Source organism: Podarcis gaigeae, assembly GCF_964106915.1.
Source record: "Podarcis gaigeae genome assembly, chromosome: 16".
NCBI classification, from domain to species: Eukaryota; Metazoa; Chordata; class Lepidosauria; order Squamata; family Lacertidae; genus Podarcis; species Podarcis gaigeae.
This window is the reverse complement of record NC_139693.1, coordinates 31,385,376-31,400,962: the sequence shown is the minus strand read 5'-3', so window position 1 is coordinate 31,400,962 and position 15,587 is coordinate 31,385,376. Positions and strand designations below refer to the sequence as shown.

The following is a 15,587-nucleotide window of genomic DNA, read 5'->3' as shown; positions in this document are numbered from 1 at the left end:
CGGAGGTGCTTTCGAACTGCTAGGTTGGCAGGCGCTGGGACCGAGCAGCGGGAGCGCACCCCGCCGTGGGGATTCGAACCGTCGACCTTTCGATCGGCAAGTCCTAGGCGCTGAGGCTTTAACCCACAGCGCCATGTTACTGACTTACAACTCCCACCTGCCCATCCCTGCTATTTACCAATAGTAAACTCACTCTCTGTTTATAGAACACGACTCGGCCAAAATTGCACCATCCAGGAGGGAGGTATCAACATGTTCAGAGGAACCCCAAAGGGTTACAGAAGTCCAACAATCTGGGTGGGGGGAAACCTAAGTGGAAGGAAACACCCCCCACCAGTCTGATGAGGACTGAGCATGCTCGATAGCAACAGAACACAGAGTATCTGTTGCGGGAGGCAGGGGGGACGGGACGGGACAAGACTGGTGATGGTGGGGAGGATGGAACAGGGCACAGCTGGCTGGCTAGGAACTCTGAACAGGAGTTCTCCAAACTGCAGATTAAGGCTGCATAATCAGGTAACCAATTTTCCTATTAGGGGTACTAATAGTGTTGGGGGGGGGGGGATAAAAGCTGGTTGTGCCATTTTGTAGGCTAAAAAACAGTTTCTATCCGTGGGCTGTTAGGCTGCTAAATGGAAAATAATATAGTGCAACTGACTTTCGGGGTTGGTGTGTTGTGAGACAAGCACACAGAGTGCAATGAGACTGACTGTTTTTTTTGGGGGGGGAGGCTCAGTTAATTTCATTGTACACAGGTTGTAAATTGACAATAGGTATATTATTATTATTATTATTATTATTATTATTATTATTATTATCTGTTTGTTTGCCTTCATTCCTTTCTGCCCATATTTTCCCTGAGCCACCTGCTCTCATCCTGTCCAGGTTTACCTCGTGGAAAAACCCCAGGGTCCATGAAGGTTGCCATGCTGAAGTTTGCGAGTACAAACAGGAACACGAGCCCATTGTATAGCGGGATGGCTGGAGAGACGGCTCTGGTTAACCAGGGGCACCTGCATACAAGAGAAAAGCGAGGTTGGAATTATTCTTAGTTTGTCGAACGATTTGCCTTGTCAATCTCTCCCACCCCAGGATATCTCAACCTGAACACATTTTAATACAGCATTCCCCAAAGGCAAAAAGAAGGGTGAAGAAGAGTTGTTGCTGGCATCTGTCCATCTCAAGAGACAGCGGAGTTTGAAGTCAAATCGCTGGAGAATCACAGCGCCTGCTGTGGCTGCAGAGAGTGGTAACTTGCAACTGCTGCCTCTTGCACTGTTTTCCTGCAAGCCTGGGCAGCATGTATGGAGGTCCTGGGTTACTCAGATGACAAGACCCGAGGTACTACTGTACATCAACTCTGAACGTGCTCTGAATGCACATGCACATGGGTGTTCCTAGCCACTGGGCACTGTCCCCCCCCCTCCTCAGCCTTGCTGATGTGGTTTCAAAGGATGCGGAAGCACAACCCATCAGGGGAGCTTATATAAGCTGGGGGCAGGGCGGGTCTTGCTGTCACTGCAACTACTCTGCAAGGCACAGATCCGTGGGGGACAGTGCCCAGTGGCTAGAAACATGCATGTGCATGTGCACTCAGAGCACATTCAGAGTTGATGTACAGTGGTATCTCGGATTACAGACACTTCAGGTTACAGACGCTTCAGGTTACAGATTCCGCTAACCCAGAAATACAGTGGTACCTCAGGTTACATATGCTTCAGGTTACATACGCTTCAGTTTACAGACTCCGCTAACCCAGAAATCATGCTTCAGGTTAAGAACTTTGCTTCAGGATGAGAACAGAAATTGTGCTCTGGCGGTGCGGCGGCAGCAGGAGGCCCTATTAGCTAAAGTGGTGCTTCAGGTTAAGAACAGTTTCAGGTTAAGAACACACCTCCAGAACGAATTAAGTTCTTAACCCGAGGTAGCACGGTAAGTGCTTCTTCATCAATAAAGACTTAACTATCAGACTTCCTTAGCTGGGGTGGGCCAGGACATCACTGCAAATCCAACCCATTCACACTTGGTTGCAATTCCACCATGGGCAGCTGCTGTTCAGTTTTTTCCTGTGCAATCCTGGCTTGATTTCAAGAGGCAAGAATAATCTTGATTCTTCTTTTGCGGTTGAGGCTTGAACTCAATGCTTTTTAAAATTTGGCTTCTTTTTCTGACCGTGTGCAAGGAGACTGAAGAAGGTGCCAAAATCAAAAGGCGTTGAGTTCAAACTGCAACTGCAAAGGAAGAATTGGGAGCGTTTTTAGAGTCTGCTCCTGGGTTTCCCTTTGTGGCTACTGCTTGAACGTTCCCGTGTCTAATGTCGTTATGATGGAAAGATGTTCCTGGTTTGCCCCAAACGACCCGGCAAGTCAACCTCCAACAACTGGTGGCCCTACCTCTTTAGACTCTGTAGCTAATTAGCTACCCAGTGAAAATTAATAGGTTATTTTTCAATAAGAAATTAGTGCCACCAACTCCATCATGGAAGGAAACCTACAACCATAAACAAATCTGTTCATTTACTGGAGTTGCATATTTGAATGAGTTGACTGAAGTTTAAAGAAAGGACACAGTGAATCATTAGAAGCATTAGCCAGAGTTCTTTCGTCTTCACCCTACCATTGTTCCTTGTATAATTTGTTTTCTGGATTTCTTTCTCTTTTTGTTTTTTTCATAGGGTATAAACTGCACTGTAGGGGAAAAAAGAAACTGCTGCAAGAGTTCTGAGATAAGCAGTTGTGAATGAAATTGCCAGCTTAAATGCAAAAGGTAAGATAGGAATACTGTATGCTGTTGTTGTTTAGTTGTTTAGTCGTGTCCGACTCTTCGTGACCCCATGGACCAGAGCATGCCAGGCACTTCTGTCTTCCACTGCCTCCCGCAGTTTAGTCAAACTCATGTTAGTAGCATCGAGAACACTATCCAACCATCTCGTCCACTGTCGTCCACTTCTCCTTGTGCCCTCCATCTTTCCCAACATCAGGGTCTTTTCCAGGAAGTCTTCTCTTCTCATGAGGTGGCCAAAGTATTGGAGCCTCAGCTTCAGGATCTGTCCTTCCAGTGAGCACTCAGGGCTGATTTCCTTCAGAATGGAGAGGTTTGATCTTCTTGCAGTCCATGGGACTCTTAAGAATCTCCTCCAGCACCATAATTCAAAAGCATCAATTCTTCGGCGATCAGCCTTCTTTATGGTCCAGCTCTCACTTCCATACATCACTACTGGGAAACATCACTACTGGGTAAACATCACTATCAGGTAAAGCTCTGTCATGTCATTCGGCCACATGAGGGATGGGGAACCTGCAGCCCTCCAGATGTTGATGAACTAAAGCTCCCATCATTTGTGGCCACTGGCCATACTCCCAAATGATGAAAGTAGGGACCTGGAAGCAACACCTGGAAGGTACAGGGACCCCATCCCTGCTTTAAAATGTAATCAAGAATAAAGCTTTTTCAAAAAGCCCACTATAGCTGAGTGGCACAGAGCACACTTTGCATGCTGAAGGTTCTGAGTTCAATGCTTCACATCTTCAGATTGATTTATTTTTTATTTTAAAAAGGATCTCAGGTTCCAGATGTTTTGCCAAAACTTCTGTCTGAGATACTTCAGAGTTGCTTCCAAACAGTGAAGACATTAACTGGACCGCAGGGAGGGAAGATATTTGACTCTGTATACGACACCTTTTGCCCATCTGGCTGATGGGAATTGTAGCCCAGTAATAAGAATAATAATTTATTATTTATACCCCGCCCATCTGGTTTCCCCAGCCACTCTGGGCAGCTTCCAACCAAATATTAAAATACAATAGTCTATTAAACATTAAAAGCTTCCCTAAAGAGGGCTGCCTTCAGATGTCTTCTAAAAGTCTGGTAGTTGTTCTTCTCTTTGACATCTGGTGGGAGGGTGTTCCACAGGGCGGGTGCCACTACTGAGAAGGCCCTCTGCCTGGTTCCTTGTAACTTGGCTTCTCGCAATGAGGGAATCGCCAGAAGGCCCTCGAAGCTGGACCTCAGCGTCCGGGCAGAACGATGGGGGTGGAGATGCTCCTTCAGATATACTGAACCGAGGCTGTTTAGGGCTTTAAAGGTCAGCACCAACACTTCGAATTGTGCTCAGAAACGTACTTGGAGCCAATGTAGCCCAGAGGGCATCAGGTTGGCGAAGCCTGGTATAAAGTACGTTTTTAAGTCTCTAAACCTTCATTTAGGACAGGCATAGGCAAACTCGGTCCTCCAGATGTTTTGGGACTACAACTCCCATCATCCCTAGCTAACAGGACCAGTGGTCGGGGATGATGGGAGTTTTAGTCCCAAAACATCTGGAGGGCCGAGTTTGCCTATGCCTGATTTAGGAAGTCCGTGAAGAGCTAGATTTGCCCAAAAGTCAAATCTAAACACGTGGGGCAATGTTTTTCCCCTATTCACATATAAAGCAGGGTGGTGGTGTTGCACTTTTACACAAAATGGTGTGCTTGGGAGGAAAGCAATGACCAACCTAGACAGCATCTTAAAAAGTAGAGACATCACCTTGCCAGCAAAGGTCCGTATAGTAAAAGCTATGGTTTTCCCAGTAGTGATGTATGGAAGCTGAGGCTCCAATACTTTGGCCACCTCATGAGAAGAGAAGACTCCCTGGAAAAGACCCTGATGTTGGGAAAGATGGAGGGCACAAGGAGAAGTGGACGACAGAGGACGAGATGGTTGGATAGTGTCTTCGAAGCTACAAACATGAGTTTGACCAAACTGCGGGAGGCAGTGGAAGACAGAAGTGCCTGGCGTGCTCTGGTCCATGGGGTCACGAAGAGTCGGACACGACTAAACAACTAAACAACAACAACAATGATAATACTAATACTGGCAGTGAGAAAAATCCTTAACAAGCTTCTGTTTTGTTTAAAAAGCAGACTTCTCCATTCCCCACTTTATATGTGAACAGGATAAACTTTTAACACATAGGTGTTGTCTTGCACATCTAGTTTGGGCCAAAGCCGCTTGCTTGTATGAAGCTAGCTACCATGCTTGGTAGGCCAGATGTAACATGCTTTGATTAACAAAGGATTTCCCTGAAATACTTTGGTATAAATTGTTCTTGTGTGGTTGGCTCGAGATGATACAAACTAGATGATGTGATTCCCTTCCTCCCACGCCCACAGAATGGGTAACATTTTAAACAAATATTAATAATATTATTACAAATTGTACAAAAATGCCAAAAAAAGCAGAAAAGAAAGGGAGTTTCAATTAAGTTAATTGCAAATCACTAGTCTATGACATCGCCAGCATGTGTTCCTTGACATTATGTTGAGTAAATGCATTGTTCCAAAAAAACAGATGAACAATTCCCAGTCACAAACAAATACTTGCCTTGCCCTTGAATTGCTTTCACGAGCATGGATTATAGCAGATTCTAGCAAGCTGGTTGGAATTTTCCATGAGTTCCAGTTTTTGGCAATAAGCTTATTTGCAGTTATCAACATCTCTGTTTTCATCCATAGCATCTTTCGGATTATTTTGAGAGGCAAAAACAATAGGCTTTCCTAGTACTTCCTGAATGGTTCTTGCCCTTGAAATCTGAAAGGTTTTAATCCCTTTGAACAGCCACCAATGCTCCTAATGCTTTCAAGGCTAGATTTGAATTGCCGGAGTATCATATTTGATAAGCCACACATCTTTTGAGCAGGTGTGCATTGCCAAACCAAACTGGGCCCCCACATTTTGAAGGTCCTCAGAAATAGAAATTTCAGCATGCGGTTATCATGCTACTGTTACAAGGCCATAGCAGGCAGACAAACAAAGCCACTGTTATAAGAGAGCAAGGCCACAGCCGGCAGATGAACAAAGAAGCCTTCAAAAGGAAGAAACATGGAATGTTAGAGGCTGATTGGGTAATAATGTAGAGTTTCACTCTCTGTTTATTTAGTCTATAAAAAGTGGGTGCACCCTGATTGGGATGTGCAGATTGCGAACATATTGCGCTGTACCATTTGCTATGCATAAGGTAAAGGGACCCTGACCATTAGGTCCAGTTGTGGCTGACTCTGGGGTTGCGGTGTTCATCTTGCTTTATTGGCCGAGGGAGCCGGCGTACAGCTTCCAGGTCATGTGGCCAGCATGACTAAGCCGCTTCTGGCGAACCAGAGCAGCACACAGAAACACCGTTTACCTTTCCGCCAGAGTGGTACCTATTTATCTACTTGCACTTTGACGTGCTTTCGAACTGCTAGGTTGGCAGGAGCAGGGACCGAGCAACAGGAGCTCACCCCGTTGCGGGGATTCAAACCGCCGACCTTCTGATCAGCAAGTCCTAGGCTCTGTGGTTTAACCCACAGCGCCACCCGGGTCCCTATTTGCTATGCATATGCAAATCAAATAAACCTGCTTGAAACCTGAATTGGCGTTTGCCTCCCTGTGTCCAGTCCGTGCTCCAGAATATCCGAGTCACATGTGGTCCAACAATTTCACCACCTGATTTACAAGGCAGCAAAATGGTTTTATGCGGCATTTGGTGATCTTTTTTTAGGAGAAGTAAAAGTTTAGGGGTGGGGATGTACATAAAACAGCTTATGCATCACTCCTCTTAATGGCCAATGATTGGCACCTGCCGTTTCCTCCCCAAAATGCCTTTCTGAGGTTTGTTGCTGCTACTGCTGGTGCCGCTGCACACAGCAAAGACGAAAGAGAAACAAAAGTGGGCGATTTCACCTCTGAAATACACCACATTCGGTGCTATGAGTGTTCCTTAATTATGCACGTGCATGCATACTGCCAGTCTTATTATAGGTATTTTTACATAGGAATGTAAGGCCATTTCTAATGTTCTCTGTCTGCTAGCACAGGCCCCTGCCCCACCTCAAAACGCACACACACAAAATCTGCAGCAGAAGCAGCAAGAAGTATACACCTGAAATTGCATGGAGATTAAATGAAAATAAATCCCTGCCTGCAGGCTCACAAAAGGAAAAAGAATGAGGACTTCAGAGGAAAGTAGGAATTGGAGCAGAGTGTCCTTTCTGGGTGGAACGGAGGGGTGGCAAACTCCTTAAAGCTGCTCCTTCTCTGGCCCACTAGCAGTAGAACTGAATGCAGGCAGGCTATTTATTTATGTATTTATTTATAGATGTGAAAGAATTTATAAAGTGCTTAATATTTAAAAAAATCTCTAGGGGGTGTACCATATCAAAACAAACAATACGATCAAAACAAAAACACAATGTACAACACAAGCATATTATGCCTGTTTTGGGGTCACTGCCCTACGACATCCTGCAGGGCAAGGTGCCAAGAGAGGAATTTCCCCAGATGAGCTAAGGCATGGGTAGACCGGATCTGGCCCAATCACCTTCTAAATCCAGCCCGTGGACAGTCTGGGAATCAGCGTGTTTTTACATGAGTAGAATGGGTCTTTTTATTTAAAATGCATCTCTGGGTTATTTGTGGGGCACAGAAATTTGTTCTTTTTCGCCCTTCAAAATATAGTCCAGCCCCCCACAAGGTCTGAGGACAGTGGACCGGCCCCCTGCTGAAAAAGTTTGCTGATCCCTGAGCTAAGGGATCTTACAGGTCTCTCTCTCTACAGGGGCAAACAGTCTTTTGAGTAACCTGGTTTGAAGCTGTTCAGGACCTTTATATGTTAACAAGACTTTGAATAAGACCTGGTAGCTGATCATCAACCTTTGCAGTTCCCTTAAAAGTAAAGGGACCCCTGACCATTAGGTCCAGTCGTGAACGACTATGGGGTTGCGGCGCTCATCTCGCTTTACTGGCCAAGGGAGCCGGCATTTGTCCGCAGACAGCTTCCAGGTCATGTGGCCAGCATGACTAAGCCGCTTCTGGTGAACCAGAGCAGCACATGGAAACGCCGTTTGCCTTCCCGCCGGAGCGGTACCTACCTATCTACTTGCACTTTGACATGCTTTCGAACTGCTAGGTGGACAGGAGCAGGGACCGAGCAACGGGAGCTCACCCCGTCACGGGGATTTGAACCGCCGACCTTATGATCGGCAAGTCCGAGGCTCTGTGGTTTAACCCACAGCGCCACCCATGTCCCACAGTTGCAGTTCCCTTAGCACACATGTAATATGTGCGCGTCCTGATCACCTCAACAAAAGGATCAGGGAAGCAAACTTCCTGCAGTTGTTCCTTTACTGGCCAATAGAAGGGCCAGGTTGGTCTCCCTTGCTCAGGATGTTGTTCGTCCTCTGAGGCAGGAGACAGAGGATGTCAGCAACTCCTAGATCTCTGCCTGTGGCAGAGGTTAGCTCCATAGTCTGAGGTGGGGTGGGCAGACAGTGTTGCATAGTGGTTAGGGCACTGAACTAGGACCTGGAAGACCAAGGTTCAAATCGCAACTCAGATATGAAGCTCACTTGGTGATCTTTCAGCCTAACCTAACTCACGGGGTTATTGTGAGGATAAAAAATAAGGAAGAAGTGAAAACGATTATGCCACTTCTAGGTCATCGAAGAAAAGATGAGATATAAACACAAAAACAAACTCACATGGGTACACAATAAACCCTTCCAGGAACCAAATTAGATTTTTATTTCCTCCCCCACCTGGAAGTTTTCTAGCAACTGTATTTACTAAATGCAGTCCCATGTTCTGTTTATTTTAGTCTGCAGTTTCGGCACCCTGTTCAGCACAGCTTTTCTCTCCTTTCCCAACCTCCTTTCCTCCAGGAAATGTCACAAGTGACTGCCTGTTAAAACCTGACTTCTCCCACTCATTTGGCAGAGCAAACTTCAAAAGGCTGGCTGGCTGGCTGTACGGAGAAAGGGAGCTTTGTTTTGGTTAACATGCAACCCGGCTTCCTCAACCAACTAAGAATTTCGATGTGGAGACAGGGGCATTCGGACATTCTTTTTCAACCTGTACCTTCTGCCTTTCCTTCAGAGAGCTTTCTCAGTTCACTCTGGAGGAGTAACTTTAGCGGGAGAGCAAATCTTATCAATTGCTTGTTTTGTTTCACTCTGCCGCCACCAACTCAGTGCCCACCAGATGTTTTCGGCTGCATCTCCCATCAGGCGCAGCCAGCAGGTCCTGACATCCAGCTTGGCTTTGAGGAGGCCCCACCAGGCACCTCAACCTACAGGCCTAATTGCAACGACGGTGAATGACCTTGTAGAAGCCAGAGGTTAACTGCCCGGAGAGCATAGCAAGGGATTTTATGGTGGGTTTCTTCTCTGCATAGCCGCAGCTCACCTGGCATGACTGCCACCTCAAGCCTCCCAATCTCCCACAGAAGCTATTTCATTCTTCACACTGCTGCACTGGCAATGCTAACTTCTTTCTTGTAGAAACATACACACAGACAATGAAGCAAAGGCTGGCTGGCCAATAACAGCAGGGCATTCAGCGATGCCTAATTCTGGTAACCAACAGCCTCAAGCATGAAAAGAGAATCACTTTTCAGCTCATGGGCCACATTCCATTCTGGACAGGCTTCCAAGGGCCACATGCCAGGGGCCAGAGGCAAACGTGAGGACAGCAATAAAAGTGAATTTTACCTTTGTGCATTAGGTTAAGGTCTTCACATTCACACATCCTTGTCTATCCTCCATCTAGACCACTAAGAAGCATCCTTAACAGTTCAAGTGTAGGAGTGCAAATATCCAGAGATGTAGTGATCAGGTGGGATTGCTATGAGAAATTATAACAGATATAGAGTAAGCCATCTGTGTCAGCAATGAAAGCATTGTGTTGACTGGGTTTAAACTATTTTGATATGATTTTTGATCAATCTACACCTCTGCATCTCTGGCCCTTTTGACCCTACTGCCCATTTCTCTCTCCTCACGTCAGGTACACAGTGTACACAGCAGTTGCTTTGCCAGGCAGGCTTCCTGGGCCATAAAGATAGTAGGCAAGTTACTTTGATGTAGTTTCTTATATATAATCTTAAAATGTTAATCTTGGGGCCAGGAAACAGATCTCACATTAAGGGGATAATGGTCACTGTCCTCCTGGGCATCATTCTTATCATGTGTACTGATTGTTTATTACCTCCGGGGTTGCCAGATGTACCCCTTTGTAGTTCTCAAGTTATTTACTACCCCTTTGTAGTTCTCAACTTATTTACCCCAGAAATATTTGTGGTTATTAGTTTTAGTGGTTTAACTTTCTCCCCATGTGGGTTTGATGAAATGCTCAGAGGAAATATGATTGGTTCTTATGAGCACTGTGTAAAAGATTCTTTTGCTAATAAAATGGCCTGGTGAGGGGTGTGGGGTACACACTTTTCTCCGAGAGCCTTGTTGGTCAAAGCCTCGTGTCTTGATTTTTAATCAGGGTCCAGTCCTTCCTTTACTTTGCGAACGCAACATTCAAGGACACACTCCAGCAGGCAAAAGCACTCAGGGTGTTAAGTAGGGACAGTGATGGGTGTGACACACAAGGGCATGTGTCCTGGAAGAATCCAGAGCACCCGAACACAAACTGAGTCTTCCTGATTATAGAAGAAGAAGAAGAAGAAGAAGAAGAAGAAGAAGAAGAAGAAGAGGAGGAGGAGGAGGAGGAGGAGGAGGAGGAGGAAGGGGGTTTGGATTTGATATCCCACTTTATCACTACTGCTGTGGGTTAAACCCACAGAGCCTAGGACTTGCTGATCAGAAGGTCGGCTGTTTGAATCCCTGCGATGGAGTGAGCTCCTGTTGCTTGGTCCCTGCTCCTGCCCACCTAGAAGTTCAAAAGCATGTCAAAGTGCAAATAAATAGGTACCGCTCCGGTGGGAAGGTAAACGGCGTTTCCGTGCGCTGCTCTGGTTCACCAGAAGCGGCTTAGTCATGCTGGCCACATGACCCGGAAGCTGTACGCCGGCTCGCTCGGCCAATAAAGCGAGATGAGCGCCGCAACCCCAGAGTCGGTCACGACTGGACCTAATGGTCAGGGGTCCCTTTACCTTTAAGGAGTCTCAAAGCAGCTAACAATCTCCTTCCCTTCCTCCCCCACAACAAACACTCTGTGAGATGAGTGAGGCTGAGAGACTTCAGAGAAGCATGACTAGCCCAAGGTCACCCAGCAGCTGCATGTGGAGGAGTGGGGAATCGAACCTGGTTCACCAGATTATGAGTCCACCACTCTTAACCACTATACCACACTGGCTCAGGTCCAATAAACCAGCACCCTGCTTTGCACAACGGCAAATTAGATGCCTCCAAGGATCCCACAAACAGGAAGTAAATGCGACAGCCTATTCATACTGTCTGCCCACCAGCAGCTGGCATTCCGCAGTCTACTGCCTTGAAACATGGAGGTTCTATTTTGCCAAACAGCCATTGATCATATCCTCATTTTTAAATTGGTCTAGTACTGGGGGGAGGGGGAGAACCCAAATCAATACTCCTCCCCACATCATGTGAATTCGATAAGTTAACTATGGAGTGTGCAGTAAATGCAAAGATGAGAAGATCTTACACTGCCTCTAAAGGAGGAGTGTGGAAAGCTGTTGCCCTCCAATTTGCTGTTGGGACTCCTGTGCCCATCTGCTCCAGCCAGCAGGGCCAGAGGTCAGGGATGATGGGAGTTGAAGTCCCATAATATTCACAGCAACACCAGAAGCAGATATAGGGTAGCCCAACCGGTTCGTCCACACTGGGTGCTGAGCCGGGAGGCCAACGCAGGAGGCACTGCAACAACAGCAAACAACGGAAGGGGCATCAAATTTTGGCATCACACAGGGCGCCACTGAGATTTTAAAGCCCAATGTTCACCACCGGGGCCACTGATTCACCATCTTTGCTCTAGAAAAATGGTCATGATTGAGATGTTGAGTCCTGTGTGTATTGTTCATCATCATGTTGGCTTTACAATGTTACACTGTGTACTTTAATGTGTGAGTTCACATGTGTGTGTGATATTATCTTGATCTATCTCCTCCAAGTGTTCCTGTTTTCCAGGGACAGTCCTGGATTTACAGAAGCCATCCCAGTTTCTGATTTGATCCTGGAATGTCCCACTTTTCCTTAGGACATCCCTATTTTCATCAGATAAATGTTGGAGGGTGTGGAGTTATGCGATCCCCAAGCCAAGGAGATAAGTAACACAACCTTTAGAAGACATCTGAAAGCAGCCCTGTATAGGGAAGTTTTTAAAAGTTTTATGTTTTATTATGTTTTTATATATGTTGGAAGCCGCCCAGATTGGCTGGGGCAAACCAGTCAGATGGGCAGGGAATAATAATAATAATAATAATAATAATAATAGTAATAGTAATAATGGCTTTTTTTTAGCAGGAATTCTTAGGTGGGCAGCACTGCCATTCTAAGAGAACAAAGGAGGTCTTCATGGGGAGTTCTGGCTCCTCTTTTTCTAGAAAAATAGCACTAAAAATACTAATAATAGTGGAACAGGACGTCCCCATTTTCATCGGAGAAATGTTGGAGGGTATGTATCTACATATGTCTACATCCTAATGATGGTAATGATTGGTTCCTTCCAAATAAACGCTGTGGTTTTGAGCTCTAACACTACCACCAACTTTACAAGGGAAATCTCCATGCACCCATCCTTTAGATTCAAGATTTGCAAAGTGGGGTAACAAATCAGGATCTTCTGAATGCTGCAGTTGCGTTCGGAGATCAATCTAATTAATACAAAGCATAACACACTCTGGAGTGTTGCTTGTATCCTTAATTCCTTTTGAAATTCCTGTTTTACATAAACATATTACCATATTTAGATATGATTTAGGGACGACTGGCCTAGAAAATGACGGGAGGCAAGTGTTGACAGTCATTAAACAAGATTTGGCAAACAATAGGGAAGCCATTTATTCTCTCTCTACCACATTTTGAAGGGTGTTTGTGTGCATTAGAAACTGAAATTCCACTCTTACATTTAATGAAATGAATGCTAACATTTGTGCTTCTCAGGAAACCCATGGGGGACTTTGTCTCTGTAAGTCGAACCAATCAGATTTATTTTTGCTCACTGTAACTAATCTCTGAACAGAGAATGCACTTTGGTTTTATAAACCAAATTGCTTGATTACCAGTAGGGAAACTGGAGTAGGAAAAGCTAGGGCACTCACCCTTTGTGTCACGGTTGGCATTGCCAGGCACTTGACAAAGCCCAGGTTTAAGAAGGGATACACTGCCAACCCTGGAGACCTCTGTCCCAGCTACTGTTCCTTGTAGCGAATGGAGGCTGGTCCGTTTGGGTAAATGGAGCGCTGCCCCAATATGGGCACTGGAGTCCCCACAGCTCTACAGGGTCTCAAAAGCAGAGGTATTTTCTTTTACTGGCTCCCTCATCCTTTTACACCTGGAGATACCATGGATGAAGCAAACCCAGAGCATGTGATATAGCACTCAGCTACAGCCCTTCTAGGGGACGCGGGTGGCGCTGTGGGTTAAACCACAGAGCCTAGGACTTGCCGATCAGAAGGTCGGCGGTTCAAATCCCCGCAACTGGGTGAGCTCCCGTTGCTTGGTCCCAGCTCCTGCCAACCTAGCAGTTTGAAAGCACATCAAAGTGCAAGTAGATAAATAGGTACCACTCCGGCGGGAAGGTAAACGGCATTTCCGTGCACTGCTCTGGTTCGCCAGAAGCGACTTAGTCATGCTGGCCACATGAGCCGGAAGCTGTACGCCGGCTCCCTCGGCCAATAAAGCGAGATGAGTGCCGCAACCCCAGAGTTGGCCATGACTGGACCTAATGTTCAGGGGTCCCTTTACTCTTTACCTTTTACAGCCCTTCTCCAAAGCAAGTTTTCAAAGGCACAGCCTCCCTTGGCTCTCAAAGCAGCAGGCTCATGGTGATTCTCTCTCTCCCTCTCTCTCTCTCTCACACACACACACTTAATCCCCCCCCCCAATTTTACACCTCAAAATAAACATTTTACATAATATTATATATCCAGTGACTCCTCTCCTTCTCCTTCCATGGTCCATTTTGCTTATCTATCATTCCTTCATATTTTACTTTAACCATTTTAATCTTACATCGCTCCGATATTAATTACACTGTTGAATTTATCTTAATGCTGCCAGGTTTTCTGGCCATATACAATTATTTCCCATATACATATTTCCCACACTTCTTTGAATACATGTTCTACTTGCTCTCTTGTTCTATGTGCTAAACCTGCTACTTCTGCACATCCTAACACAGGGGTCAGCAAACCTTTTCAGCAGGGGGCCGGTCCACTGTCCCTCAGACCTTGTGGCGGGCCGGACTATATTTTTTTTTGGGGGGGGGATGAATGAATTCCTATGCCCCACAAATAACCCAGAGATGCATTTTAAATAAAAGGGCACATTCTACTCATGTAAAAACACACTGATTCCCGGACCGTCCACGGGCCGGATTTAGAAGGCAATTGGGCCAGATCCGGACCCTGCGCCTTAGTTTGCCTACCCATGTCCTAAAATCTTAAGTTGCCAATTCTCCATCACTTTCCATATTTTGGGCTAACAAAACTCGTGCAGCGTCTCATGGGGATTCAAACTGGCAACCTTAGAATTAGAAAGCATCTGCTCAGGTGTTACTGACTTGAGGATGCCAGATGAATTGAATGGAATGCACAAAGCTCCTTTAATCAGGTGAGCGTCTGAATCACTTGCTTACGTCCCTGTAAACCCAGGTAGGAAAAATGCCCTACATGAAACAGCTATAAGGGGGGGAAAACAGTCAAAATACTTATTGTCTTTATACTCTGTTCTGTGTTCTGGCTAACACCCCATTGTAATACCCTGCTGGAACCAGATCTCTCCCCCCACGCCGACTCAGTATAAACAGTGCGCAAGGGGCATTAATAAACGAGGAAATGGCAGGAAAGGGAGCAATTTTGTAAATGTAACACAGTATACGCCTTTGTTGAGAAGTCGTTCCAGCTTATTAGCTGCACCTTTTCACCATGCACACTGCAGGGGGTGTAAGACATTAAACCTTTAATAGATGCCACCTTTCCTTGAAAGGCCCAGGGGGAAATAATTAAATGTAGCAGTGATGACCAAGCAGAGATGTACAGCATTCTGATTCATAGCTAAACAAAGAAAGCCAGTTAGGGCTCGCAGCGTAGTTAGGGCTCACAATATTACTTATGGCTGGCAGCCAAGAAAGCAATGTATTAATTGTGTCCTCAATGCGCTTAGGTACTCTGATCATCCGTTTATCTGTATGCTACTTTTCCCGCAAGACTGGGCCCACAATGACTCGCAACGTATCAAATGAACAGCAGCAAATATAATACAGTATTTCAAAGAAGAGCAATAAGAGAAATAGTTACAGGAGTGTTTATAATGGCTGCCCACATGTAGAGATGGGCAAGTCTGTCAATTTTAAAATATTATTAAAGGCAGTTGAAACAAACTGCAGTCAAAAGAGTAAGGTGGGCCCAAAAATATGTACCTCAGATGTCAAAGGCTAAGGTCAAAGGGTGAATCTTCAGCTCAGGGGCTGCCACAAAACATGCCGTCTCCCACCCAGGCCATTCAGGGCAGTGGAACTACCAAAAAGGAATGTTCTTGACAGCAAACCCTCCAACATTTCTCCAATGAAAATAGGGACGTCCTATTCCATAATGATATTCTTAATATTTATACTCCACACATCTTACTGGGATGCTCCAGCCACTCTGGGCAGCTTCCAAC

General features: G+C 45.7%; 1 protein-coding gene across 2 annotated transcripts in view; it reads right to left on the bottom strand.

Annotated features, from left to right (window-relative positions):
* The window catches only part of ZDHHC8 (zDHHC palmitoyltransferase 8), a 125,485-nt gene that overhangs the window by 39,999 nt on the left and 69,899 nt on the right, over positions 1 to 15,587 (bottom strand). For both annotated transcript variants that reach the window (XR_014559016.1, XM_083717167.1), the window contains exon 2: positions 892 to 1,013. Coding sequence is in view for 1 of the 2 variants with exons in the window: in XM_083717167.1 (XP_083573293.1) it covers positions 892 to 1,013 (122 nt within the window). In the remaining variant the exon portion in view is untranslated. The remainder of the gene's footprint in view (positions 1 to 891; positions 1,014 to 15,587) is intronic.